Consider the following 27,577-nt stretch of genomic DNA (forward strand, 5'->3'; position numbering starts at 1 on the left):
GTTGTGTTCGGGTGATGTTGTCAATGTTATCAGATAAGTCACGAAAGGTTATGTATTCTTTGAATATTTACCTTTAAGTAACATGTCGGCAAAAATCGCTATCGAGATTGATAAAGATATATACATTGAAAATACTTGTTGCTTAATTTTGTGTTTGGAGTATATATTGTCACCTGTCACCATAGAGCTGCAGGATATACTTGCTATCAGGAAAGGGAGTCATGTCCTGTGTATCACAAGGTTCGATACAAGGCTAGTCTTAAAAACATCGTCTAGTAAATAGTTGGTCCAGTCAAGTTAAAATCGTATCTGGCTAGCCCAGATATTTAATGAAGGCTGTTTCAAATCACCGGATTTGTTTATTTTCGCTTTTAACAATCTTGCACAGCGCCACCTGTGTTAATGAGTATTATAGAGACTGTTATTAAGCTTATCAACGTGTAAAAAGACCATAAAAGCTACTCTTTAATGATAAACGTTCTTCAGAAAAATCAAAAGTTCAGGTATGCAGTATTCATAAAGGGCAAAAGAAAACAATTATCGGAACCTGTTTGTTCTAGATATTGGCATGCGCAGACGACATCCTGATGGAAGATATTCATAATCGTGAAATATGATATGAGAGCTGTTATTTACAATTTTCTGCACTTTTTTGACAATTTGCTGCTCATAATGTAGGCCGATAGATGTTACTGAATCTGTGCCTATGTTTTGCGTGCTGTGATAACAATTTTGTTGAGTTTAGTTTTGTTTTGAACAGACAGGTTACCAAACCAACACAGTAGGTTAAAAGTTACATCTGTCTTTTCGTTGTAAAGCTTGTTCATTATATAGTCTGGCAGAAAACATTTCGTGACGGTATTTGGTCACTTTACTCACACACTACAAGAACAATCGTTTTCTAATTTGGCATGATGCATTTTATTTGTTCTACCATTGTGAGGTGAGGTGAGGTGAAATTGGGTTTAACGTCGTGCTGGAGAATATTTCGCTCATATGACGACGTGCATGCGTGTTTATTCTGTATGTGCGGCTGCTTGTACTAGCCCAGACTTAAGCTGGTTTTATAGTGCTAGCCCACTGAGATACCATGCCGCAGTGAAGCATGAATACCCCACTCAGACACATTATACTGACTCTGAGCAAACCAGTCCTTGTTGTACCCATTAATGCCAAGCGCCAGGCAGGGACCAACAAGTACCCTATTTTAACGTCTTTTGGTATGACGCGGTCGGGGATCGAACCCGCGACCTTCCGCTCTCCGGGCCGACGCTCTAACCACTACACCACGGAGGCGGTCTTCTACCATTGTGAATTTGTAATTTCATGAATTATGATTTAATAATAAAAAAGTTGTCTAACAAACTAACATTAAAATATTGACACAGTTCACTATTTGTTACGAGGGAGGAGTGCAGAGAGAGGAACAATGTATGATGATATCTTCATAGTTATCCACCCGGGTTCGATTCCCCACATAGGTACAATATGTGAAACCCATTTCTGGTGTCCCCGCCGTGATATTGCTGGAATATTGCTAAAAGCGGCGTAAAACCATACTCACTCACTCACTCATAGTTATCCTCCTTTTTTTCACATCTGTAACACCGATATCGCATTTTGCTATCAAAGAACATGTTCTGATGATGATAAACAGTTGAACTTAACCTCATCAGTATACTTAAATCAATCAAATATCTCATAACAATCCGTATCAAAATGTGCTCGCTCAGTAACAACCCGGAAATTGTGATGTAGCCAAAATGCACCCCTCTCTCAGAAAACATGTATTTACGCATTAACCAGTGACAGAGAGATTTATTTGCATATGAGGCCATACGACCCACAGTACAATATAGTACATGATATAGTTGTTGAGTTACCAGATGTGTACATAGTATGGATCGAAGAAACGAGTTTGTTAACAAAGTTTCGCAGAATAACCGTATTTCAAATATTTCACAGAGTTGTTAATGATATTAATATCTGAGGATGTACAGGGACTTTGAAGGGAGACGTAATGCCCACTTGATGCCTTTGGACATATTTGCATATAGGACCATACGACCTACAGTACATTGTTAGTAATTCCAGTAATAATCACATCAGCAACGGCGCGTATTACAGGGTGTGCCTACCGTGATATTGCTGAAATGTTGCTAAAAGCGGCATGGAATTAAACTAAATTCACTGATCCATTTACACAATCCTTATAAAGCAATTCATTTACAGGTAGGTATATGTGTGTGCGTGCGTGCGTGCGTGTGCGTACGTGCGTCCGTCCGTGCGTGCGTGCGCGTGCGTGCGTGTGTGTGTTTGTGAACGATTACCAACTTATAGATAATTCCTGATGTCCCCCGCTAAACTCACTCACCCACTGACTTGGTTGACACATATCATCGTATCCCATTTGCGTAGATGGATGCTCATGCCGTTGATCACTGGATTGTCTGGTCCAGATTCGATTATCTCCAGATCGCCGCCATATAGCTGGAATATTGCTGAGTGTGGCGTTAAACAACATACAAACAAACAAGTGGATATTATGAAAACTGATGAGGTACAACTGATTAAAGTATTGCTTAATCTTTAAAGGGAGACCACTCTATCTGCGAATTCCTCACACTTTTTCCTTAAGTGTCTGTCAATCTAAATATATTTCTCATTCAGTCAAGTCAATACCCACGACTACATGTTATTTACCCTACCGTGAGCCCACCCCAGTAATAGACATGTATATATCACCTGTCACCTAGCCAATGACATTACAGGTGCTATATAAATGGTAATATCACAGCGCCATAACTCATGTCAATATCATGTATATTTCACGTGTATTTTGTATCACAGACCTAGCCAGGCTGCGTTTGATGTTGAACTGTAACTATCTTAACAAACTACTCAATGTCAGTGTCGAGACAGCGACTTAGGTACAGTTTAGTAGACGGATACTAGACTCGGAAGTAGACTGATAAAACGGTTGATATTTACTCGATTAGCACCCTTACATGTACGAGTATGTTTTAGATAATGGTGTTTGATCTTTGAGTGTTACAGTCAATGAGTGTTTGATTGTACACGTGTCAACCGATAAAACTTCGAGATACAGTAAACAAGTTCGTTGTTCGACTAAACTATGTAGCACAGGGACAAATCGATATACCTGTCAGTTCTTCATAAGCGCGTTTATAAGTTAAAACGCAGTAAGCTGTATCAACAATTTAAAACGCCTAACTCGTGTTTCAATAAATGTAAAGGAACGAGTGTTTACTGACACATCTGTACCGACAATATCTAGTTGGCAATGAATGCGACAATGGGGATATTACTGAGACACACAGCACAATGCGATAAAATCTCTGCGACCGATGACTGAGAAAACAGATCAACGTCTAAGCAACACTGTCCGATTATGAGAGAAACACACCCCCTCTCTCTCTCTCTCTCTCTCTCTCTCTCTCTCTCTCTCTCTCTCTCTCTCTCTCTCTCTCTCTCTCTCTCTCTCTCTCTCTCTCTCTCTCTCTCTCTCTCTCTCTCTCTCTCGATCTCTCTCTAGAACACACACTCAACACACTATTCTCAAGACACTCTGTACAACCGACCAATCATCGAACCTCAGGTTAGGTCATTTTGTCCATCAATAATTCATTCATGACTGGAACAAGCTCGTAGTGCTTAAGAAATATAAATTTAATGCAGACAAAACCAACCTTCAGAAAAATTGTTTGTGTCCGATTATGAGAAAACACGATCGATTGCTTGGTTGTTCAGCCACTGCGACGCACGCACCACTCACACACTCACGCACACACACTTACAAAAACATACGTAACTCTCATATATATAAAGAGCAACAAAAATGCCTTTCATTTTATTTAGAAATCGCCAGGACCCGGAACTAAAATATACCAAGTATAGGAAGTAAACACCCCCAAAAGGAGTTAAAGAAAACAAGATATTTTCAAATAATTACAATCAGTCTGTCATGGATGGTGAGTATTGCAACATTGGGCCATCCAGTCGTGGGTATTCCTTAACGTGTTTTGAGTAGCATATAGTATCAAATAATGAATCTGCTCTGCACTTACAGGGAAACTGTATGTGTCATACAAACCTGTTTCCCCTCAAACAGAGACACGAAGTTTTCATAATGAATCATCATTCCTGAAACACGGCGTAACTGATGAAACTGGATTGTTTCATAGGAAATCATGATCACAAAAATGCAGCTGTTTCCTGTTAAAGTTTGTTACATGCACAACAATCCTCTGCTAGTAACTGAAGCAGCCTGCTGTTGTAAACGTTCGCTCGTCACACCAAGCACCCGGGTTTGATTCCAGACATGGTGCAATATGTCACTCGGTCGGTCGGTCGGTGTCGGTCACTCACTCACTCACGTTCACTCGTCACACCAAGCACTCCGGGTTTGATTCCAGACATGGTGCAATATCACTCACTCACTCACTCACTCACTCACTCACTCACTCACTCACTCACTAACAAACTCACACGAAACTGAACTGGCTGGTAATTACGTATTTAATGGAAAGAGCTGATTGGTGTCGATTGGGTGGTTAAAATGGCTGATCTATCTGATAGTAGCTGCGAGATACTTTGCGTCTTCATCTTTAACACTGCATGTAATTTAATACCTCTAATAATTCAGAATCGATTTATTTATTTTTCAAATCCAACACTGGCAAAGAAATACCACATTTAACTATAGTACGTCTGTCTCCAAATGAGAAGGACAAACTCAAAAATGGGGAATAGTCAAGTAAATATCAATATTGCACGATTTACGGAACTATTATTACAAATAAACAATGGCGACATGCCGTGTGTTATAGATAGGGTTGGGCCATGGGAAATGTTATTACAGCTCAGGAACTATGCGACAAACAAATAAATAACCTCTAGTCTTTAACACGAATGAAAAATCCCACTCCTCCCCAGAGTTCCTTGCGGCCGGCCTAATACCTACGCCAAAGAAGCCTCCATGTCACTATTCCCAATCAGTCATATTACACCGTCAATTTAAAATATTATACTGTTATGTATTTTTCCAATCTACGCATATATATAGACGAATGCCATATATAGTGTTAACCTTTATTGAGGAAATATCCAAAAACTTAAAAACATCTTCAGTTATCCTTTGTCTATACAGGTTTTACGCCTATAGTATTGCTGTAAAAATCAAAGCCCTACTGAGTGAGTGAGTGAGTATGGTTTTACGCCGTTTAAGCAAATTTCCAGCAATATCACAGCGGGGGACACCAGAAATTCAGATTCTATAAATAGGCTACTTATTGTCATTCACCTGACAGTCGCAGCTAAAGTTTTATAATATTTAGTTATCAATCCCACAGAAAGGCTTGCATAACGTCAGCCTGTCATGATTTCAGAATAAGCGCGTTTGTTTACAAACAAGAGCGAAGTCCGGTCGTGTGATATGCAAATTAGCCTGTGACAGTGTCATCCCTGTGCGAATAAACCCGGGGTGTGCTGATTGTACGAACGTTTCTTTCAATATCCAAGGGTGGGTAACTCTAGTTTGTCGACCTCGCCTGCTTGCCACGCCTACGGTGTATCAAGGCCTTTCGAGAATACGATCAGCCCAAACATTCTGCAAACACAGTGACAGTCGAGGTTAGCAATAGTTACAGTTGGTGTTAGTGCTAGAAGATCGGTAATCTTATTCCGACATGCACGATCATGTTCACCGTGTACACTTCATTACATTAGTACTAAACTTCTGTCGGTTCTGAAGTTGGCTGAGGGTGAACTCTGACTAAAATAGTGCATACTCATAGAGAATTCGTTGACACTTCCAGTTCATATCCAGGATACACGGAAGCTAGTAGATGAAACAAACATAACTGGTAATGAGAATCAATATCTGTTACAACATAACATGACGTGATGCGCCAACGATATCTAATATTTTATTAGCGCTTCACATTCTGCTCCAATAAATGTTTATTTGGGATGTAGCCGAGAGCCGCGATGCTGCTATACAGACAAGAGATGACCCTGCATCCTGTATAGGACCGCATCGCGGCTATTTGGGATGGACATGTTCGACCCAATGATATTCAATAGAGCTGGGACGGGTCCAAATTTCTACCCGGGTACCCCACCCACTATTACCCTACGCTACCCGGATAGCCGTTATGTTAATTCATTACATCAAATTTGCAAGAACTGGCAATATATATTCTTCACCTCGGAGGCTAAAATTTCGAGGTTTTCATATCTAACTATGTATTATATTCAAAAGATTTTGAAACATAGCAGTCCTCAAAGAAGCCAACAATTGAAAAGCTTTCGTTGAAAGTTTTTGTCATATTTTTATGTAGAGTAGGGACAATTTGCTCCATGAGTACCAAGCTGCATTAACCAACCTACCCCTGTAAGTCTTAGACTTGTATAGAAAATGTCTAACATGGGATTATTTTACCATAGGTTTGTCAAAAACTATTGATACACACATGTAAAATATTCTGGTAGTGGACTGAAGTTTTTATTCAACACAAACATATAAAGTCAGAATCGTGCATAGTCAAACTAAATAAAAACTAGCAACCTACTATGTAACGATTGTCTATCAGTGGGGGCGGTGAGGTAGCCTAATGGTACTTAGCGTTCGCTCGTCACGCCAAAGACCTAGATTCGATTCCCCAGATGGGTACAATCTGTGAAACCATTTCTGGCGTCCCCCACCATGATATTGCTTGAATATTGCTACAAGCAGCTTAAAACCCAACTCACTCAGTCTGATTCTTTATTTATAAACTGTAAGCCAGAGGTCCGTAGTACAAGTAAAAACGGTTATAATGGATGAGTGGTACAAACACGTTCGCATGTTAACAGTGCATGGTGTATAAATGTAGTAAACATTTTTGGTTGACATAAGTACACAGAATTTTAGTCTTTACAGACCCTGAAGCAAATATATCCAAGAAAGCCCACATAGTTTAGAAATTGTGGCAAGTCTAGATTTCCTCAGCTTCAAGAAATGAAGAAAGTCTCAGGGCTCCTTTTCAATATATTTTGCTTTTTATATTATGAGCATTTCTTCTGTAAAATATTTTCATTTCAGAGACTAGTTGTTAGTCTAACAGAATTTGTAAAATGTGGGACAGGATGTATACTTAGATGGGATATAATGGCTCCTTAGATCATCATACAATGGACGGATGAGAAGAACCTGATATTCATCTTAAATATTAACCATGTCACACATTTTGCAGGATTGGTTCTTAGGAGCATGATATAATTTATAAAATATACTAGATGACTATAACCACAATGAAACTGCAATCATGATACTCTTAATATCCTCACATTTACAACTGTTAAATACTTTTCACAAATAAAATGTTGTTTAGCCCAAGGCCCCCAAGTCAACACGTGACCCCATGTGACCCCATGTCAGCCCAAGACCCCATGTCCACTCAAGACCCCATGTTAACTCGAGACTCCATGTCAACCCAAGACTCCATGTCAACCCACGTGACCCCATGTCAACCCAAGACTCCATGTCATGTCGAGACTCCTCAAGACTCCATGTCAGACTCCATGTCAACCCCCAAGACTCCATGTCAACCCAAGACTCCATGTCAACCCAAGACCCCATGTCAACCCAAGACCCCATGTCAGCCCAAGACCCAAGACCCCATGTCCCAAACACACATGTCAACCCAAGACGTGTCCCATGTCAACCCAAGACCCCATGTCAAGTCAGGACTCCATGTCAACTCGAGACTCCATGTCAACCCAAGACTCCATGTCAACCCACATGCCCCATGTCAACCTAACACTCCATGTCAACCCAAGACCCCATGTCAGCCCAAGACCCCATGTCCACTCAAGACCCCATGTTAACTCGAGACTCCATGTCAACCCAAGACTCCATGTCAACCCACGTGCCCCATGTCAACCCAAGACTCCATGTCAACTCGAGACTCCATGTCAACCCAAGACTCCATGTCAACCCAAGACTCCATGTCAACCCAAGACCCCATGTCAACCCAAGACCCCATGTCAGCCCAAGACAACATGTCAACCCACGTGCCCCATGTCAACCCAAGACCCCATGTCAAGTCAGGACTCCATGTCAACTCGAGACTCCATGTCAACCCAAGACTCCATGTCAACCCACATGCCCCATGTCAACCCTAACACTCCATGTCAACCCAAGAGTCTTAGACCCCATGTCAACCCAAGACCCCATGTCAACCCAAGACCCCATGTCAACCCAAGACCCCATGTCAACTCCAGACTCCATGCCAACAGGCCTAGACCACTAAGCCACCGCGGCTTCCGAAAGGATGGAAGTCGGACAACTGGTAGTCTAGACTGCGGACTTTGTGTACCCCTCTGATGAGTGTTAATTAGCACGGCTCCCATGGCCGAGAGCCGGATTCGAATCCCGCATGGGACTCAACCCCAAAAGTACTAGAATCTGTACTTTACTAAGAAAGTGTAATCCCAAATATAACATATGTTTCATTTGACCACTTTCTAAAATGGCATTGTGTATTTCATGCCTTAATTTATTCCAAGCCCCAGGGGAATCGATCAACCTTGTTATTCTTATTAATATGCATTCAACTGATTTGAATGTGCTCTTTTATTATTATGTCTATCAACCCGTGAAGATCCAGGTTAGAATTGATCTTCAGCAACCCATGCTAGTCGTAAGTGGCGACTAATGGGATCGGGTGGTCAAGCTCACTGACTTCGGTTGACACATGTCATCATATCCCAATTGTGTAGATTGATGCTCATGCTGTTGATCACTGGATTGTCTGGTCCAGACAAAGGCATAACTTTTATTCCAACTATTATTTTAGGAACCTTTCTCCCAATTTGGATCACATTATTGTCCCAGTGCCATTCTGAACAGGTTAAGATACGACCTTGGTATCCCAGCTCCATCCTGGAGAGGTCAAGAAAACACATTGGTCAGTGTTTATCATGATTCCAGTCTGACCAATCTGGGCATCTGATCCTAGTTACGATCTGGGCTGTTTGTTTGTCATCATTAATATTTTTTACTTTTATGTTTTCACTTACAGAGTTAGTGAGTGAGTTTAGTTTTACACCACTTTTCGCAATATTCCAGAAATATCATGGGCTTCACAAATTATACCCATGTGGGGAATCAAGCCCCGTTCTTCAGAATCTCAAGGAAATACTTTAACCACTAGGCTACCCCACCTCCCACTTATAGAGACCTGTAGAGACTGAACAATTCCTTCAAATTCATTTTATATTATTTTTTCACAATTTTCTGTTTGTATTTTAAATTTTGCATTTTAGTTTTTACAAACAAAAAATAAATTCTCACCTCTTGATGTCTTTCTTTAGAAATGCAGGTATCGAAGTTTAATTTCTTACCATGTTTCCATATGCCTGAATATTTTTACTAGCACTGTTAAATATGTATGCCTGAAGTAACTGATAATTTTTGTCAAATGCCAACATTAATCTTTCTGTTGGACTTTAGGTAGAAAGAAGTAAAGGTCTCAATGCCAAGCCAATATTATCAGTAGCCCATGATTTTTTAAAAGCTTATTTTTAATCTTTTGTATTGTCTGGACAATTTCTCTGAAATGCACGTGTCTCACCTTCAGATACCATAAAGCCAAAATTTCCTCTTTAAAATCTGAACAACCACAGTTTGTCTCTCAGGTTGCGCAGAACAATAAGCTCAAGTCACAGCATTTGTCTTGGGAGTCGTACTTTAGACGGCATACCTCGTTAACCTGTCTTGTTAGTTTACATTTTTCATGTACCTTTGAATGTCACTGGTGTGGATGACTTCTCCATGTTTCATTTGTGTCTGTCAGTTTGTATTGCATCCATCATCACTATTATTAGAGATTAGGGGTGTCGCCATACGTGAATGTATCGATGCATTGATACATTTTTACTGACGATACGATACACGATACATGCTTGCGTATATCGATTCCTATTGTAAAACTTTATCGATTCAAATTTTTATGCTATTACTATCTCCGTCAAAGTCTTGATAGTAAAATTATACCAGACCGCTCCGATAAATAGATGTAGCTAGCTTTACTTAAAAAATAGGTTGGAAACTAACAGCTTTTGTGATTGGCTAGACTATTTTGATGGACCAATCAGCGAGCGCGTACGTTGCCAGTAAGGTAATGCTATGAAAAGGCGCGGAAATTATGTATCACGATACGTATCGTATCGTGACCTTAAAATCGTGATACGTATCGTATCGTGAGATTGGTGTATCGTGACACCCCTATTAGAGATACAACTTAGAATTGATCTTCAACAGCCCATGCTTGTTAGAGTTGACTAATGGGATCCGAGTGGTCAGGCTCGCTGGCTTGATTGACACATGTCTCGGTTCCCAATTGAGTAGATTGATGCTCATGCTCTTGATCTCTGGATTGTCTGGTCCTGAATCGATTGTTTACAAACCTCCTCCATATATCTAAAACTAAACTCACTCACTCACTCACTCACTCACTCACTCACTCACTCACTCACTCACTCACTCACTCACTCACTCACTCACTCACTCACTCACTCACTCACTCACTCACTCACTCACTCACTTTCATTAGTATGATTACTCTCAGCATTTTAGCCTGTATACAGATCCTTTTAATAGTCAGTTGTTTGGTTTGTTGTGTAACACTGCAATCAGCAATATTCCAGCTAAATTGCAGCGGTCTGTAAATAATCGAGTCTGGACCAGACAATCTAGTGATCACCGTCATGAACATCAATCTACACAATTGGGAAATGGTAACATTTGTCAACCAAGTCAGCAAACCTGACCACCCAATCCTGTTAGTCGCCTCTTACGACAATCATGGGTTACTGAAGACCAATTCTAACCCGGACCTTCACAGGTCTCCTGCTAGTAGTAATATTCATGACCACTCTACAAAGCCATAACCTGCTCATGGCGTTATAATTCCAACCATGATTTTGAAAACCTTCACAATTTGGATCACCTTATTATCCTAGTGCCATTCTTAACAGGTGAAGATATAACTTTGGTATCAATAATTAGCTCCATCCTGGGAAGGTCAAGACAACACGTGGGTCAGTTTTCATCCTATTTCCAGTCTGAGCAGGTCAAGATAACCCTGGGCATCTGATTGTCCTGGTTCCATTCTGGGACATTTGTTTGTCATCATTTATATTTTTTTATTCTTTCCAGTAGGAATATAGACAGCGTTTACACAGAGTGTGTGGCAGAGTAAATCACAACAATAAGTCTTGTGCCTTTGTGTTGGCTATAACCGTTTTATCCATTATCTTCCATTCTTGGAAGGGTGATGGGGTAGCCTAGAGGTTAAAGGGTTCACTCTTCATGCCGAAGGCCCGGGTTTAATTCTCCACATGGGTACATTATATGTGAAGCCCATTTTTGGTGTCCCCCAGTGATATTGCTTGGTCCTGCACAAGGGAGGATGTCACTGTGGCGCTGTCAGGTTCCAGGTGTACACTCCAAGTCTGCTCCATGTTACATGTTACAGTGTGTTACATGTGTTACAGTATGAGTGGAGATGGATATTTCCTGCACAAGGGAGGATGTCACTGTGGCGCTGTCAGGTTCCAGGTGTACACTCCAAGTCTGCTCCATGTTACATGTTACAGTGTGTTCCATTTGTTATTGTATGAGTGGAGACGGATGTGTCCTGCACAAGGGAGGATGTCACTGTGGCGCTGTCAGGTTCCATGTGTACACTCCAAGTCTGCTCCATGTTACAGTGTGTTACATTTGTTACAGTATGAGTGAAGACGGGTGTGTCCTGCACAAGGGGGGATGTCACTGTGGCGCTGTCAGATTCCAGGTGTATGCTCCAAGTGTGCTCCATGTGTTTGACTGCAAGTAAGACATTTTTAATGATACTGGGATTAATATTACACAACTTTGAGGGTTTTGTTGAAAATGTGAAACCATATGTGATGGGGAAAACAGGCCTGCATTTATGGTTTTACATTTAGGGATTTTCCAATCAGAATCTCATGATGTTAATATGAAGTGAAGAAATACCAGAAAGAATGAAACACCATTGAGACACCTTGTCAGGTTTTTAATAATGCATTAACATATACTGAGTCAAAAAAGAAACTTCACATTCTTTCTTCAGGGCACTATAAAAGAACAAGAGATGGTAAGATGGTTAAATTGTTATTATTTCATTGCTGAGATCTGTGTGATGTACTCGATACACTGACAGTGCCATAATCAGTTCCATTAGGCTACACCGCCGTTCCAAAACATGGGTATACAGAATGTCAACTCACAAGAATAAAAATGCGAAATTTCTCAGTTCAGTATTGTGTATGGCCGCCCCGCGCATTCACCACTGCCAAACACCGCCTCCTCATCGACTGCCTGATGCTTGTGAACACGTGGTTGGGGATTCTGCGCCATTGCTCTTGCAAGGCAGCGCCAAATTCCTGCAAATTCTGAGGTTGGTTCCTAAGACCACGAAGCCTTCTTCCAAGTGCATTCCAAAGCGTGCTCTATTGGATTAAGGTCAGAGGACCTCGATGGCCAGTCCATGGCGTTGATTCCAGCGTTTTGAAGGAAATTTCGTGTCAACATCGCGGTATCGCGGCCGAGCATAATCATGCTGGAACTGTAGGCCTTGGCCATGAGCCGCCATGAAAGGAGCGAGTTCAGGGGTGAGCACCTGGTCGTGATAAGCAGCAGCTGTGAGGTTTCCACGGATGACCAGAAGTCGGAGCGGTTGTTCCCACAGAAAGCACCCCACACCATGCAACTTCCGCCCCGAATCTGTCGATTTCCTGTACACAACAATGGGCATACCGTTCACGGCGTCGTCACCAGACTCTATGCCTGCCGTCCAGCGAATCTGAGGGTAAACCTGGATTCATCGCTAAAGGCGATTCGATTCTAGTCTCTCTGGGTCCATCGGAGGTGGCGTTGGGCCCACAGCAGGCGTTGATGTTGATGAAGCGGCGTCAATATTGGCCCACGATATGGGCGTCGAGAATGGAGATTGGCAGCCCATAACCCGATTTTGAATGGTCTGTGAGGACAGTCGACCTCTAAACATCTCAGCCCTGGTTCGTGTAGCCAGCAGAAATATGTCGCGTAGATGGCGTGGGGCGATTTGACGGTCTTCTGCTTTCGTGGCGTCCACACGTGGACGACCGACCTTTAAGGCGATCAGAAGTGGTGCCAGTTTTGTAAATGCGTGCAGTGCGGCGGCTGCATCCCATTGCTCTTGCGGCGTCAATAACTGATCTTCCCGCTTGCAACATGCCAGCGACACGTTCACGTTGCACATTTGACAATCGTGGCATTTCAAGTACCGTTAGAACTGTGGTTTAAAAGTGTTTTTTCAATTCTTGAGGCCAATGCAAACACGTGCATATGAAGAAAACTTCGATGCGAAGATCACGTGATCGACTGCACGTGCAAAACCTGATTTGGCACTAACGTCATTTTCACGACGAATGGATGGGTTTGAGTGGGTTTTGCTAACGTTTTTCTAGAGTCGAAAGATAGGGATCCCATTTCGGATACATAGATGTATCATCAGAGAAAATTATTCATTATTTTTCAAATTACATTTTGTGAAGTTTCTTTTTTGACTCAGTATATATGAAAACACTTTTTGCCTCAAGAAAGGAGAGCATCAATCATCCAGCCATCACTCTACTTTACTGAACCAAAATATTATCTTTCATTTATTTTATGGAAAAACACCTTGGTGAACATTGTACAGGGACTGGATGAACACCTGAGGTCATGGATGAAGTATATAATTGTTAAATGTTGTTTTCTTCAGCTGCAGTGTATGCGTGAAGAAAGGTAACAGACATTTCATCGTCCCCAAGTCTAGATTCGAGCTCACCAAGGTAGGATTCTCGATATATTTGTTATATTTATTTTGAAACTGTGAAAATCCTTTGTTTTTATTCATGGGTTTCATCTGTTGAAGGCTTCAAGTATTGTATCACACTGGGCTTCCCCCCACAGACTCTGATGCTGTAGTACTATCAAAGTTATGCCACTCAGTTGGTGGAGGGGTTGGAGTAGCCCTGTTGTTAAAGCGTTTGCTTGTTGTGTGGAAGACCTGGGTTCGATTCCCACATGGGTAGAAAGTGATTTTGCTGAAATATTGCTAAAAGTGGCACAAAAATCAACTCACTCACTCAGTTGGCAAATGAGGTTGTACTAAAGTACATATAGTACTGTCGGAAATAGAAAAAAAACTTTTTTTCATTTATATCTACAATATAGGTAGTTAATATGTGAAAGTGTGAAATAGGAAACGTAAAAGAAGGATTTTACTGATCAGATATTAGTGCAGAAATGAGCAATGCATTTTTTTAGTTCTGAATAAGTCCAATGCAAGTTGTTGTCTCACAATCCACATTTTAGAAGACATGACTGACTGACTGACTGAGTTTGGTTTTACGCCGCTTTTAGCAATATTCCAGCAATATCACAGCGGGGGAAACCAGAAATGGGCTTCACACATTGTACCCATGTGGGGATTCGAACCCGGGTCTTCGGGGTGACGAGCCAACGCTTTAACCATTAGGCTACCCCACCACCCCTTGTATTACAAAGGACACTTTTTAAATGATCATTTGAAATTAGACTTAGCTTCATTATAAACGATAGCAGACGTAAAAATTAATAACTTTTATACTAAAACTATTAAGGATGTAGCTACCAATTGGCGTCTCACTATCTCTATAAAAAGAAACAAGTAGGAGGGGTTGTCTCAAAAGCAAAACCAGGGCCGGTGTCGCAGACGGTGGTTAGGGTCGGCTGGTGTACTGAGATGTTAGCTAAGATAAGATAATCAATAGAGACATATTCAATACACATGAAAAAGCATAAAATATCTTTGAGATGACCCTTTGTGCCTGTGGGCAGCACGTGCATTTCATGCCATGTGAGTTGAGGTTCGTCATCATACCTGGCTGAGCGACCTAATTGCCATCTATAGTCTGATCTATTGTTTTCAGCAGCTATTCATATTTTTTCTAAGTTTTGCCCGATTTTACGAGTAAACATGCTTTTCTGGATATCCTATTACTCATCCCTCTGAACGCCCAGTTAGGCCGAAGTGGGTTATTTCGACATATGCTATTTGCAGTTGTGTAAATTTTAGGGACACGGAGTAACAGGGTTTTTTCTATTTCCGACAGTACTTTAATGACACAGTTCATTGTCTGCCATGATTCTGACGACACAAATTTGTTATAACAGGGCTAAGATAACAAAGTTGAGATAAGAAGTTTGAGATAAAGTACAACCAGAAATTATTGAGACTTTGAAGATTGTAATTTTTAAAAAAATTTCACTCATTACTCACATATCAAATGTGAATATTAGCAGAACATAACTCCAGATTCAAAGACAGGTGAACAGTTAGTATTTTGTCAAGTCACCATGAGCAGCAATGCAGGCTTCATTGCGGCGGGGAATACTACTGATCAAAGAAGTTAGAAAGTCGTGGTCCATGCTGTCCCAAAATCGGACCACCTCTTCCTTCATTTCAGCAATGTTTGTCAGATTTTTCTTATTGACACTTTCCTTCATAAGTCTCCAAACATTTTCTATTGGATTTTGGTCAGGACTATAGCTTGGCCAATCTAATAATGTCATATTTTGGGTCCGAAACCAGGCCTGTGAATGCTTTGAACGATGTTTTGGGTCGTTGTCCTGCTGGAAAATCCAAAAATTTCCATAGAACACGTGAGCAGATGGAAGTAGTGAGTGAGTGAGTGAGTTTAGTTTTACGCCGCACTCAGAAATATTCCAGCTATATGGCGGCGGTCTGTAAATAATCAAGTCTGGACCAGACAATCGAGTGATCAACAGCATGGGCATCGATCTGCTCAATTGGGAACCGATGACATGTGTCAACTAAGTCAGCGAAACTGACCACCCGATCCTGTTAGTCGCCTCTTACGACAAGCATAGTTGCCTTTTATGGCAAGCACATGGGTTGCTGAAGACCTATTCTACCCCGGATCTTCACGGGTCGCAGATGGAAGTATTCTACCCCGGATCTTCAGGGGTCGCAGATGGAAGTAAATGTCCCTCAAGAATATCTGTGTACCGCTCACTGTTCATATTCCCTTCAAATACACAGAGGGGCGTTGCCCCTAACACAGATATACCACCCCACACGTTAAATTTCGGACTGTACTTTGGGCGCTGATACAAAGGTTTTTCACTTTGTTTGGTCCAGAATTTCAGTGTATTAGGAAACAGCCACACAGAACTTTCATCTGAGAAAATCACATTGTCCCAGTTAAAATTTCTATTCTGTAAGCACCAGTTCAACCTTCGCCTCTTTTGTTCAGGTTTCATGATCGGTGATGGAATTCCTCAACTTTTCTGCCAACCCATTGCATGCAGCTCAGTTCTAATTGTCTCCTTACAGACAGCCACAGTTCCTCTATCAATCATATCCAGCCTTAAGTTTTCTAAATTCCTTCGTTTGTTATTAGAAACAAGAATACCAAGCCGCCTCCTGTCACCGACAGTAAATTTTCTGGGCCTACCTGCACCTCCCTGGTGCTCAATGCCTTATCCATTTGCAATATTTTTCAAAACACGCTAAACAGTGGACAAAGGGATGCCTGTTTTGCTTGAAATCACTTTAGCTGATCTGATGTCCTTGTTATAATACTCCAAAATCAATCTTCCACTTCTCTAAATCATCCTTACTGAGGATCACTGACAATGTTGTCTGCTAGCAAGTAAACAAAGGGGGATAACTCTTCACAAACTCTCTTGAATGAAACCAAGCACTTGATAGCTGGTCAAGGTTGTTTATACTAGAATTCCAATTAAACATATTCCTAAAATTCTCAATAATTTTTGGTCATACTATTACAGAACAGTTATAAAGTTGATATAACAGGGCGGAGATAACACATGAAGTTACAAAGTTGGGTTAAAAAATTGAGATAAGAAGATTGAGAAAACAGGGCAGAGATAAACTTGAGGTTACAAAGTTGGGTTAAAAAGTTGATATAAGATGATTGAGAAAACAGGGCAGAGATAAACTTGAGGTTACAAAGTTGAGTAAAAAAGTTGATATAAGATGATTGAGATAACAGGGCAGAGATAAACTTGAGGTTACAAAGTTGAGTTAAAAAGTTGAGATAAGATGATTGAGATAACAGGGCAGAGATAAACTTGAGGTTACAAAGTTGAGTAAAAAAGTTGATATAAGATGATTGAGAAAACAGGGCAGAGATAAACTTGAGGTTACAAAGTTGAGTTAAAAAGTTGATATAAGATGATTGAGAAAACAGGGCAGAGATAAACTTGAGGTTACAAAGTTGGGTTAAAAAGTTGAGATAAGATGATTGAGAAAACAGGGCAGAGATAAACTTGAGGTTACAAAGTTGAGTTAAAAAGTTGATATAAGATGATTGAGAAAACAGGGCAGAGATAAACTTGAGGTTACAAAGTTGGGTTAAAAAGTTGAGATAAGATGATTGAGATAACAGGGCAGAGATAAACTTGAGGTTACAAAGTTGGGTTAAAAAGTTGAGATAAGGTGATTGAGAAAACAGGGCAGAGATAACATATGAAGTTACAAAGCTGAGATAACAAAGTTTAGGAATCAGTCCTGAGGTAATATATATAAACTTGTCAGGGTTGAGGTTGATAACAGGGATGTGATATTAAAAAATGTTGACTAACATCAAATACAGCAGTAATCCACAGTTGACTCTTTCCAACTCATTAAAACCAGGAAGAGAGAAGAATAATTGTGGACTTAAGTTTCTTTCTACCAAGGATCATCCATTGTTCTGCCAGAGACGCAAAGATTTTATCATCCATTGTTCTGCCTGTAACACAAAGATTTCATCATCCATTGTTCGGCCAGAGAGATAAAAATTGTATCTATTAATTTTTCAGGGGGAAGAAAACATAGCAACTTACACGTTCAACACCCACAAGGCCAAGCACACGTTCTGTAAGACGTGTGGTGTCCAGAGTTTCTACTCTCCCAGATCCAACCCAGATGGCTATGGTGAGCAAACAATGGCTCTATCTGTACTATATATACTGAGAGAAACAAATAAAGGAACACAGGAAAATTCAAGTGTTCCTTTAAAGAACAAATAAACTTTGGGTTTTTTTTACTCTTTGAACTCTTACATATGAAAGAGTTGTGGTTAGACTTATGCGGAACACTAAATTCGTTCTTTAAAAACTTGTGGTTAATTAATACCGAGCGATTAAAAGTTGCCAAAAAGTCGACTGCTTCACTCTCGCCCGCCAAACGAAACCACAGACAGGTTACGTAACTCTGTCGCCAGAGCACTGCAGTGACGTCATATGAGGAACGATTTTCAGTTAGTTGTATATAAAGTGTGTAGCCAGCTCATCATTTTGATGATTTCTCGACATCAACGAAGACGTGCAGGATTGTTGCGTTGTCGTCAATTGCTCCTAGGGGTCGGGCGATGGTGTCACCATGCACAGATTTCCACAGGACCCCGCAGTTCGTGCTAAATGGGTTATGTTTGTGAGTGCGAAGCGAGCGTTGTGGAAGCGTGAAACGATATCTTACTTGTGTTCAGATCGCTTCACAGAAGTTAAAGAATCAAAACTACTTACTAGTTGTAGTAAAATATGTATATGATTGATGACCATAAAGATATTCCATGACACAACTTGTAACATAACGATTTCTTCCTCGGAAGCGAGGTTGTGGTCGAAGTAACAATAATATTGTAAGGAATATTACATTGACACCCACCTCGCTTCCACGAAAGAACTTGTTATGTTATGATCCTATTGGCCATCAATCGAATACATAATTTACTACCAGTTGAAAGTAGTTTTGATTTTGTAACTCGGTGAAAACAAACCTAAATAGCATTTATCCTCACACTGGCGGGTGTTCGCGACAGGGCGCCGCCATTTTTGAAAATCGTAAAGTCACGGACTAAAGTCTGTTAGAATTAATGAGATTATGGTTTGTTTTCATCAAGTTAGAAAATCAAAACTACTTTCTACTCGTAGTTAAATATGTATTTGAATCATGACCAAAAGGATTTTGCATGACACAACTTGTAACATAACGATTTCTTCCACGGAAGCGAGGACGAGGTCGAAGTGACAATACTGCGCGATAAATTTCTTGCTACATTCACATGTTTAACGTCCACTCACCAGTATGTAGATACTAGTCAATGCACGTCTTATATGTGGTCTTATAATCCTAATTGGTTTATTATCATACTTGTATGCATTTTGAAACTAAATAAATACTTATAGTGCATTTATAACAGGACTGTAATATCTAGACAATTTATAGTTTGCCAATGTGAATCATAATTCGCACACACGCCCTAGTGTATGTTGTCTGTCTCATTACACTTCACGGCGAAAACAATTATTCTGTTGAATGCTACGATAAATGAATAAAAACAAAATGCAAATATTAAAATTAAAACAGATTAAAGTTATAGGAATAATGTCAGGCTATTACCTTGTTCGAGGAATGTATCCATCAATATCCACAAAAACGAGTGATATGCCATTCATCTGCAGCTGTTCCAAGTGATGTGTCTTTTAACAGTCTAATATACGAAAAAGTGATATATCGTTTCAGGTATTTCAAATTGGCATATAGTCTCATTGGTCACCCAAGATAGCACACCTGGCAACTAATTGCATAATGTCCGCCATTCTCTAAAAAAAGTAATTTCGTCAGCCAATAATGATCATTCAATCAATGTATTGGTGGTTAATCCTTTGAAAGAAGGACGTTTTTTACGCAGACACAGACACGACAGAGTGTTTTCAGTATAGATTAGTAAATCTACATACATAAACACTACTTTTTGACAAACCGCTGTGCAAGATAAAAGTAATTAATCAATTGGCGTGTTATCGGTTAATCCTTTGATCGATGTTTATAATGTTGAGTATTTACTCCAGACACAAGAAATGCCAAACGGGAACCTTTGTCGGGTAATCTAAGTGGTGTTACCACTAATTATACCTGTTATAAATTCATTAACTGACCATCAAGTGAATGATGACAAATAACATGTGTAGGTTTGTACCACCTAACACGGGCTACGACAAAGGAGTATTAATTGCTGTATTGCATGCAATTTTAATTGCATATGAAAACTTATGGGCCGACACCGAACAGAACTTCATTGTTGCATAAGAAATACATATAAGCATTTGCTGTGTGCTAAAACTGTATGCGTACCTATTTACCTAAGTAAATATTCAGATTCTTCTAGCAATGGCAAAGTAGGGTTGTTTAGTTTACAGATTCAAATAAATCAAATATCAATTTTTAATATCATACGTAATAGACGTCATATTTTTACATGACTTGATTACATATCAAGGTAAAAAACACAGAAATGGGATCAATTTGGATCAGTCATTATACCATCCAAGCATTAGAAAGCCTGAAAAAGCCCACACTGCTTTGATACTTTATTACAATCAGACAAGAACTACCGGGGATATTTTCAAATAACTGCATCTGATGGACATCCACCATTCTTAATGTCGCACTGTTTAGGTTGAAGAGGGGAAGAAATTAGTGGTGTCGTGATGAAGCCGAGGTTGATTCCCACATGGGCACAATGTGTTAAGCCCATTTCTGGTGTCCCCGCCGTGATATTGCTGGAATATTGCTAAAAGCGGCGTAAAACTAAACTCAGTCAGTCAGTCAGTTTAGGTTGAAGAAATTAACCGTAACCGTGATGAGCGAGGCTGATCACCAAAGCTATCACTAGCGCCTGGCTCGAACAAATAAGGCCTACATTTTGACAGAATTGTCTATGAAAACAAGTTGTAACTCGAAACTAGGCAAAGCAGGAGACAAAAATAAATGACAGTAGTGTGTGAGAACATATAGCTTTCATTTTTCACAACAGTTGTCACGATTTCAGGTTTATACAAACCTGTAAACAAGATAATTTACCCCCTGAAATGTACATGAATTCTGCGTCGGCCTTCATAGCTATTCCTCATATGACGTCACAGAGACGCGCCACTCTGATTGGTTGAAATTTCGCGGGTGAGATTTGTGCACCGTTGTCAAAAAGGTTGATTTAAGTTAATTAGAAATCGAAATGAGTATTTTTAATGACGCGGTTTCATTTATAACGATGCCAATTAGTGATTTATGTATTTGTACCCCCCTAGAGTATATGTGATCTTTAATATTTTCCAGTTTTCATCACAAGCTTTGAATAGGGCTGTCGGAGGAAATCTGAAAATAAACAAAGAAACACTGCCATGAAGTGGTGTTCCCTTATTTGTTTCCCTCAGTATATCACTATCTGTTTTGTCTATAGCATTTTAGTGTTTTGCTCATTTGCATGCCTTTTTGAAGTTCATGTATTGCGTTCATTTGGACCTTCCATTCGTCCCAAAACTTTGTCCGGAGTTAAAGTTTACATGCCAGGTTCATTAAACTTCACACACATGTTAATCATTACCCATAAATGTGTTTTTTGCTATTTTGAAGTTTGTCGGAAATTTTATTTTTTTGCTGTTTCCATGGAAACACGACTTTAGTGCAAAGTAATATTTCCATAAATTATTAATATAATCAATAAATGGCAAAACTATTATCTAGCATGTATATAAAGTTTGGTGGAGTCAAGGAAAAAGTCTTGTGAGTTGCTGATCCTTGTCACATTATATATATCAATATCAGTCATTCCATTATTCCATATCATATGTTTATCGCTGACCTTGGTGATATTCCAGTCACCTCCTGTTGTCATTTAAAATTTTAAAGGTCCCTACACATTGTTTATATTCGCTCTTACTGAAACCCTGGGTATATGTACCATATCTAAAATACAGTTAGAAACAGTAATATTTCATTATACAGCTTGTATTAGGAATCTAACACACACCTCCCTCAAAAGCATTTCGCGATTATGCAAGAAAATGAGGCAGATGGTCACGTGATCGCGTGACATCATGCCAGACACTCCCTACATCAACACACGGAAAATGCAGTGGTACCGCTTACTGACGTCTGCATCTATTTTGGCAAATAAATCAACCCACAAAGTCCAACCTGGATTTGGATGACATACCAGATACAGATAATATCACATGCCTACAACCTTTTCAATTTGAAAGTATTTGTAGCGGCAAAAACCGACAGGAATATTGACAACGAATTGTGGCACCTATTCTGACCAAGAATCTCTTTGGGATCATGGAAGCTGGACAAGGGAATCAAGCTTCATTTAGCTAAGACGTCACTTAGTTCAGGCTGGTATTACTGCACATTCAGAGAGGGGATTCCATGGTTTAAAGTATCCCAAGCAAACAATGATTGTTTGGAGAATGGACCAAAATGGATCAGGTGTTCAGACTCAGTATCTTGATTTGTTTTTAAACCTGACATAATTTCAAGACAAAAACCTTTAGCAGTTAACAAAGCTATTTGTTAAGATACAACAGTGAGTAATTTAATGAAAATTTAATATCTGAATCAATATTAGTACCTTATAAATATATGGGAAGAGAGACACAAAAAGATAGATTGTGCAGAGCAACAAACACTCTGTGAAGCAGTGTCCATGGCTGTTCAACCTCTATATTCCTGGACAGAGCACCTGTGTACTGATCCATCATCATGATGTTTCTTCCCTGCCTGGGTGTAAAAGATAACAGATCGGTGGGGTAGCCTAGTGGTTAAAGCGTTCGCTTGTCGCTCCGAAGACCCGGGTTTGATTCCCCACATGGGTACAATGTGTGAAGCCCATTTCTGGTGTCCCCCACCATGACATTGCTGGAATATTGCCAAAAGCGGGGTAAAACTGAACTCTCTAAGTCGCTCTGCAAGATAACAGTTATTTATTTAGAAGTCAGTGTAGAAAACTCTGAGACATGATTTCTTGAGTGGGTAGTGGCTGTTATATTTATCTCCCTTTGTGTTTTTGGTTTTTGCCACCAGGTGTCAGCCCACACTGCCTTGATGCTGGGACCGTGGAGAAGATTGAGATTGAGACAGTTGATGGCCAGAACTGGGAGAATTTCATGAAAACTTCTGATATCTCCAAGTATTCAAAGACATAGATAGCATCTTGAATTTCACCTTGTTTAATAGTATTATTTTCCATTTATCTGATCTTCTTCAAATTTTTAATTAATCTCAAGAGGCCAAGGTCAAACCATTGATCTAAGGGAGACAATTCCCAGCACAGAGTTGTTTCCCTTAGCTCTCAGAGTCTGCTTGTTTTAGCTTCATGACCAACTCATGGTATTCGTGCACATGTTCCCTTCTTATGCCCCATTTTTGCAGCTGCTTCCCATCTGAGAGCAGCCAGCCATAGTTAAATGAATTGTCAACTCACACCTAATGATTTATGTACATATGAATGGAGTGTTTTCATGTTCGATTTATTTTAATAAAATGTATATTATCAGACTTACGTTGCTAGACATCATTAATGAACACATATCTGGGTATATATCTTATGCAAGAAGGGCGGTGGGATAGCTTAGTGGTTAAAGCGTTCGCTCGTCTCGCCGATGACCCGGGTTCGATTCCCGGTTATGGTGAGTGGCTTGTGGTCCAGACTTGGCCATCACCATACTAATGGTGCAGCCTTAAACAATAAACAAACAAACAGGATCTATGTTGCAGCTAAAGACATCAGCAAGGATTTCACAAGATGCAATCAAATAGTATCTTGTCCTAAAAGTATGTCCCTCCAAATTTGACAGAGATACGTGGCTTCTTTTTTCCCTTCTTTTTGGAAATACTCAAGTTACTGTCAACCTGACACATAATCCTTCATGACATGTACATGCCTATGATGAACTTGGTCTCTTGAATTAAGAATGCATAAATATCAGATATTCAGGGACTGTATCAATTCACAGTTATAGCTATGGGAATTGGTTACTATAAAATGGCAATAATATTGAACAAGAGGTTCAAAAAATCACCTTCATCTAATATTCAAGATGGTGTACTCACTTCACTCATGTGTTTTTTAACAAATATACTGGTATATGTTTTCGAAATAAAAAAGGTACTGCCTCAATGGTTTTGGTATTTTACTGGAAAGTAGTAGTGGTGGTTCAACCCACTGGTAGGGCAGCAGGGTGGCCTAGTGGTTAAAGCGTTCACTTGTCACACCGAAGACCCGGGTTCGATTTCCCACATAGGTACAATGTGTGAAGTCCATTTCTAGAGTCCCCCTCCCTGATATTGCTGGAATATTGCTAAAAGCGGGATGAAACAATACTCTTACTCATTTGTAAAGTGCTAATGTAATGAGGTGGTAACCAAATGAACCAGACTATCCAATGATCAACAGCATGAGCATCGATCTACGATTAATGGGATCAGATGGTCAGACTCGCTGACTGGGTTGACACAGCTCATCATGTTCCATTTGCGTAGATCGATGTTTATGCTGTTGAATACTGGAATATCTGGTCCAGAATTGATTATTTACAGACCGCCGCCATATAGCTGGAATATCGCCGAGATTGCCGTCAAACAACCAACCAACCTTCTTAAGTGTCAGTCTTTGATTCCCTTTCTCCTGTGCTGTGACGTTTACATACCTAGCTCTCTGCTTCCTGGCTGTAATTCACCAAGGAGTAATAATATACAATATACTCCGAAACGTCGTACTCCTCTCACTGCAGGAGGAGACGCCCACAACTTCCCTCTCTTCATTCAAGTTGCCTAAGGTGACGGAGAAAGAGAGAATGAGTTCAGTTTTACGAAGCTTTTAGCAATATCACAGCGGGGGACAACTGAAATTGGCTTCACACATTGTACCCATGGGTGAATCTAACCCGAGCAGCTTTCGAAATTAACGTCGGTCCCTAGGCCCGAAGTGACTGAAAACCACTCTGACCCACAGCTTTTGTTTTCTGCGGGTCCTCATGGTCGACAGCTTTTGTTTATCCCAAATAACTATAAGAGTATTAATATTCAGCAGATATCATTTAGTAATATCTAGTATTTATCTCGATCAGCAGCTGTTGTCTGTAAGTGAAACGACCATCATTTTCGAGGAAAATGTCACATTTTTTGTTTGCTGGGAATTACTTATATACTCATAGAAACAAATAAGGGAACACATGAAAGTACAAGTGTTCCTATTTTTATTTCCAGAATTTCACTCACAGTGCAATACATACCTTGTGAAGAAACCTGGAAAAGAATAAAGGAACACTTGTACTTTCATGTGTTCTCTTATTCGTTTCAGTGAGTATATAGTGTAGCTAAAATCTAGGGCCTACACATTCTGATCAGGGCCGATAACCTTTAGTAGTTCTGGGTCCTTAGGGCCTGAAGCTTTTCAGGGTTAAGGACAAAAAAATGAACGCTGGTCTTCGGCGTCCCCACCACCCCGATGAAAGAGTTATCAACAAGGGCACCAAGTCTTGCCTCGGTCCAGTTCAGTCAAAAGCCGGATTCTGATGTAGCTATCTGTTCCATACATTTTGCAATCGCTCATCTGCCCAAACTCATTTCACGTGTGTTCACAAGATGCTGTAGATATGTTATGTTGGTGATATACTGCAAACAAAAAGTATGGGAACACCCTAAAATTTGATAGTGATATATTAACTTAAACGTGGAGAGGTCATTTATACTCTTAGGTAAATACAACTTTTTGTGTGGTTAATGGGCACTTTAAACGACATGTTGGAACATGCAGTGAAGCAACTGATTCAATATTCGTTGAGTTTGAGTGAAATGAAACATTGTCAAAAACAGCGAAACACAAGGGTGCTGAAACACACCAGTACCATGTTTGATTCAGATGCCCAAACACAACAGCCTAGTGCGTATGGAAGACAGCAGAACCATGCAGCTTGCGGCAACGGTTGAATTAGTGTTTAAATGACCTTACCACGTTTAAGTTTGTAAACCACTATCACATTTTAGGGTATTCCCATACATTTTGTTTGTAGTATATAACGAATCACTGAAAATGGTGTGAGTGAGTGACTTTATTTTTACGCCGCTTTTAACAATATTCCAGCTATATCACGGCGGGGGACACCAGAAATGGGCTTCACACATTGTACCCATGTAGGGAATTGAACCCGGGTCTTCGGCGGGACGAGTGAACGCTTTATCCACTAGGTGAGGTGAGGTGAGGTGAAATTGGGTTTATCGTCGTGCTTGGGAATATTTCGCTCATATGACGACGTGCATGCGTGTGTATGTGTATGTGCGGCTGCTTGTACTAGCCCAGATTTAAGCTGGTTTTATAGTGCTAGCCCACTGAGATACCATGCCTCAGTGAAGCATGAATACCCCACTCAGACACATTATACTGACTCCGAGCCGACCAGTCCTTGTTGTACCCATTAATGCCGAGCGCCAGGTAGGGACCAACAAGTACCATATTTTAACATCTTTTGGTATGACGCGGTCTGGGATCGAACCCGCGACCTTCCGCTCTCCGGGCGGACGCTCTAACCACTACACCACAGAGGCGGTCCCCTTTCAGCTGAACCTTGTCTTTGGGGATGGCGTCTCTCGAAAGAAGCAACTGAATAACACTGACTGAATTAATCTGACTAAACATCTTAGTCATTTTGTGTAACAACAATCAATATGGAAATGTTAGTCATTTCGCGAAATGACAGATTTCACTGTAACATGTACATGTAATCTATTTCATGTCTTGATTTAATGAGTGAGTGAGTGAGTGAGTTTAGTTTTACGCCGCACTCAGCAATATCCCATCTATATGGCGACGGTCTGTAAATAATCGAATCTGGACCAAACAATCCAGTGATCAACAGCATGAGCATCGATCTGCGCAATTAGGAACCGATGACATGTGTCAACCAAGTCAGCGAAACTGACCACCCGATCCCGTTAGTCGCCTCTTACGACAAGGGGGGCGGTGGGGTAGCCTAGTGGTTAAAGCGTTGGCTCGTCACGCCGAAGACCCGGGTTCGATTCCCCACATGGGCACAATGTGTTAAGCCCATTTCTGGTGTCCCCCCGCCGTGATATTGCTGGAATATTGCTAAAAGCGGTGTAAAACTAAAACTCAGTCAGTCAGTCAGTCTTACGACAAGCATAGTCGCCTTTTATGGCAAGCACATGGGTTGCTGAAGTCCTATTCTACCCCGGATCTACCCCGGTCTGATTTAATGAGAAAAGTCCACAAATATATAGCATTTTTAAAACGCCTCCAAACTAACGCTAATCTCTGAATGTGTATGACTTTAATAGAAACAGATACAATTTGAATTAACATAGAACCCTGGGAGATGAGAGTTTTAGAACCCGAAGAAGCCTCGACTTGCTTCATTGCTGAAAGGGCTGTGCGGAAGGGAAAATGGTGTGTTTGAGGGAATTGTGAGACAATCTACTCTGGCGCATTCCATCAGCACGTCCGTGATGTGACAAAGAAAGATTTCGTTATTTTTAATTCTAAGATCCTTATGTGAAAGATCAAAGGCGCCGACAGTACTTTCTCAGACGATAATGTGCACTTTTTGCATTACGTCACAATGTAATTGCGTCACTGCGCCATTCTAGTC

At 40.4% G+C, this 27,577-nt stretch overlaps 1 protein-coding gene across 1 annotated transcript; it reads left to right on the forward strand.

The window, feature by feature from the left end:
• Positions 1-5,549: 5,549 nt before the first annotated feature.
• On the forward strand, positions 5,550-24,090 carry LOC124258862 (centromere protein V-like). Its single transcript, XM_046692952.1, has 5 exons — positions 5,550-5,652; positions 11,798-11,899; positions 13,836-13,905; positions 17,948-18,062; positions 22,995-24,090. Exons 2-5 carry the CDS (start codon positions 11,799-11,801, stop codon positions 23,114-23,116), a joined length of 408 nt encoding a protein of 135 aa, XP_046548908.1. The 5' UTR covers positions 5,550-5,652; position 11,798; the 3' UTR covers positions 23,117-24,090.
• The last annotated feature ends 3,487 nt before the right edge of the window (positions 24,091-27,577 follow it).

This window comes from Haliotis rubra, unplaced genomic scaffold (assembly GCF_003918875.1).
Source record: "Haliotis rubra isolate DU_JTF1 unplaced genomic scaffold, ASM391887v1 Scf700, whole genome shotgun sequence".
Lineage (NCBI taxonomy): Eukaryota > Metazoa > Mollusca > Gastropoda > Lepetellida > Haliotidae > Haliotis > Haliotis rubra.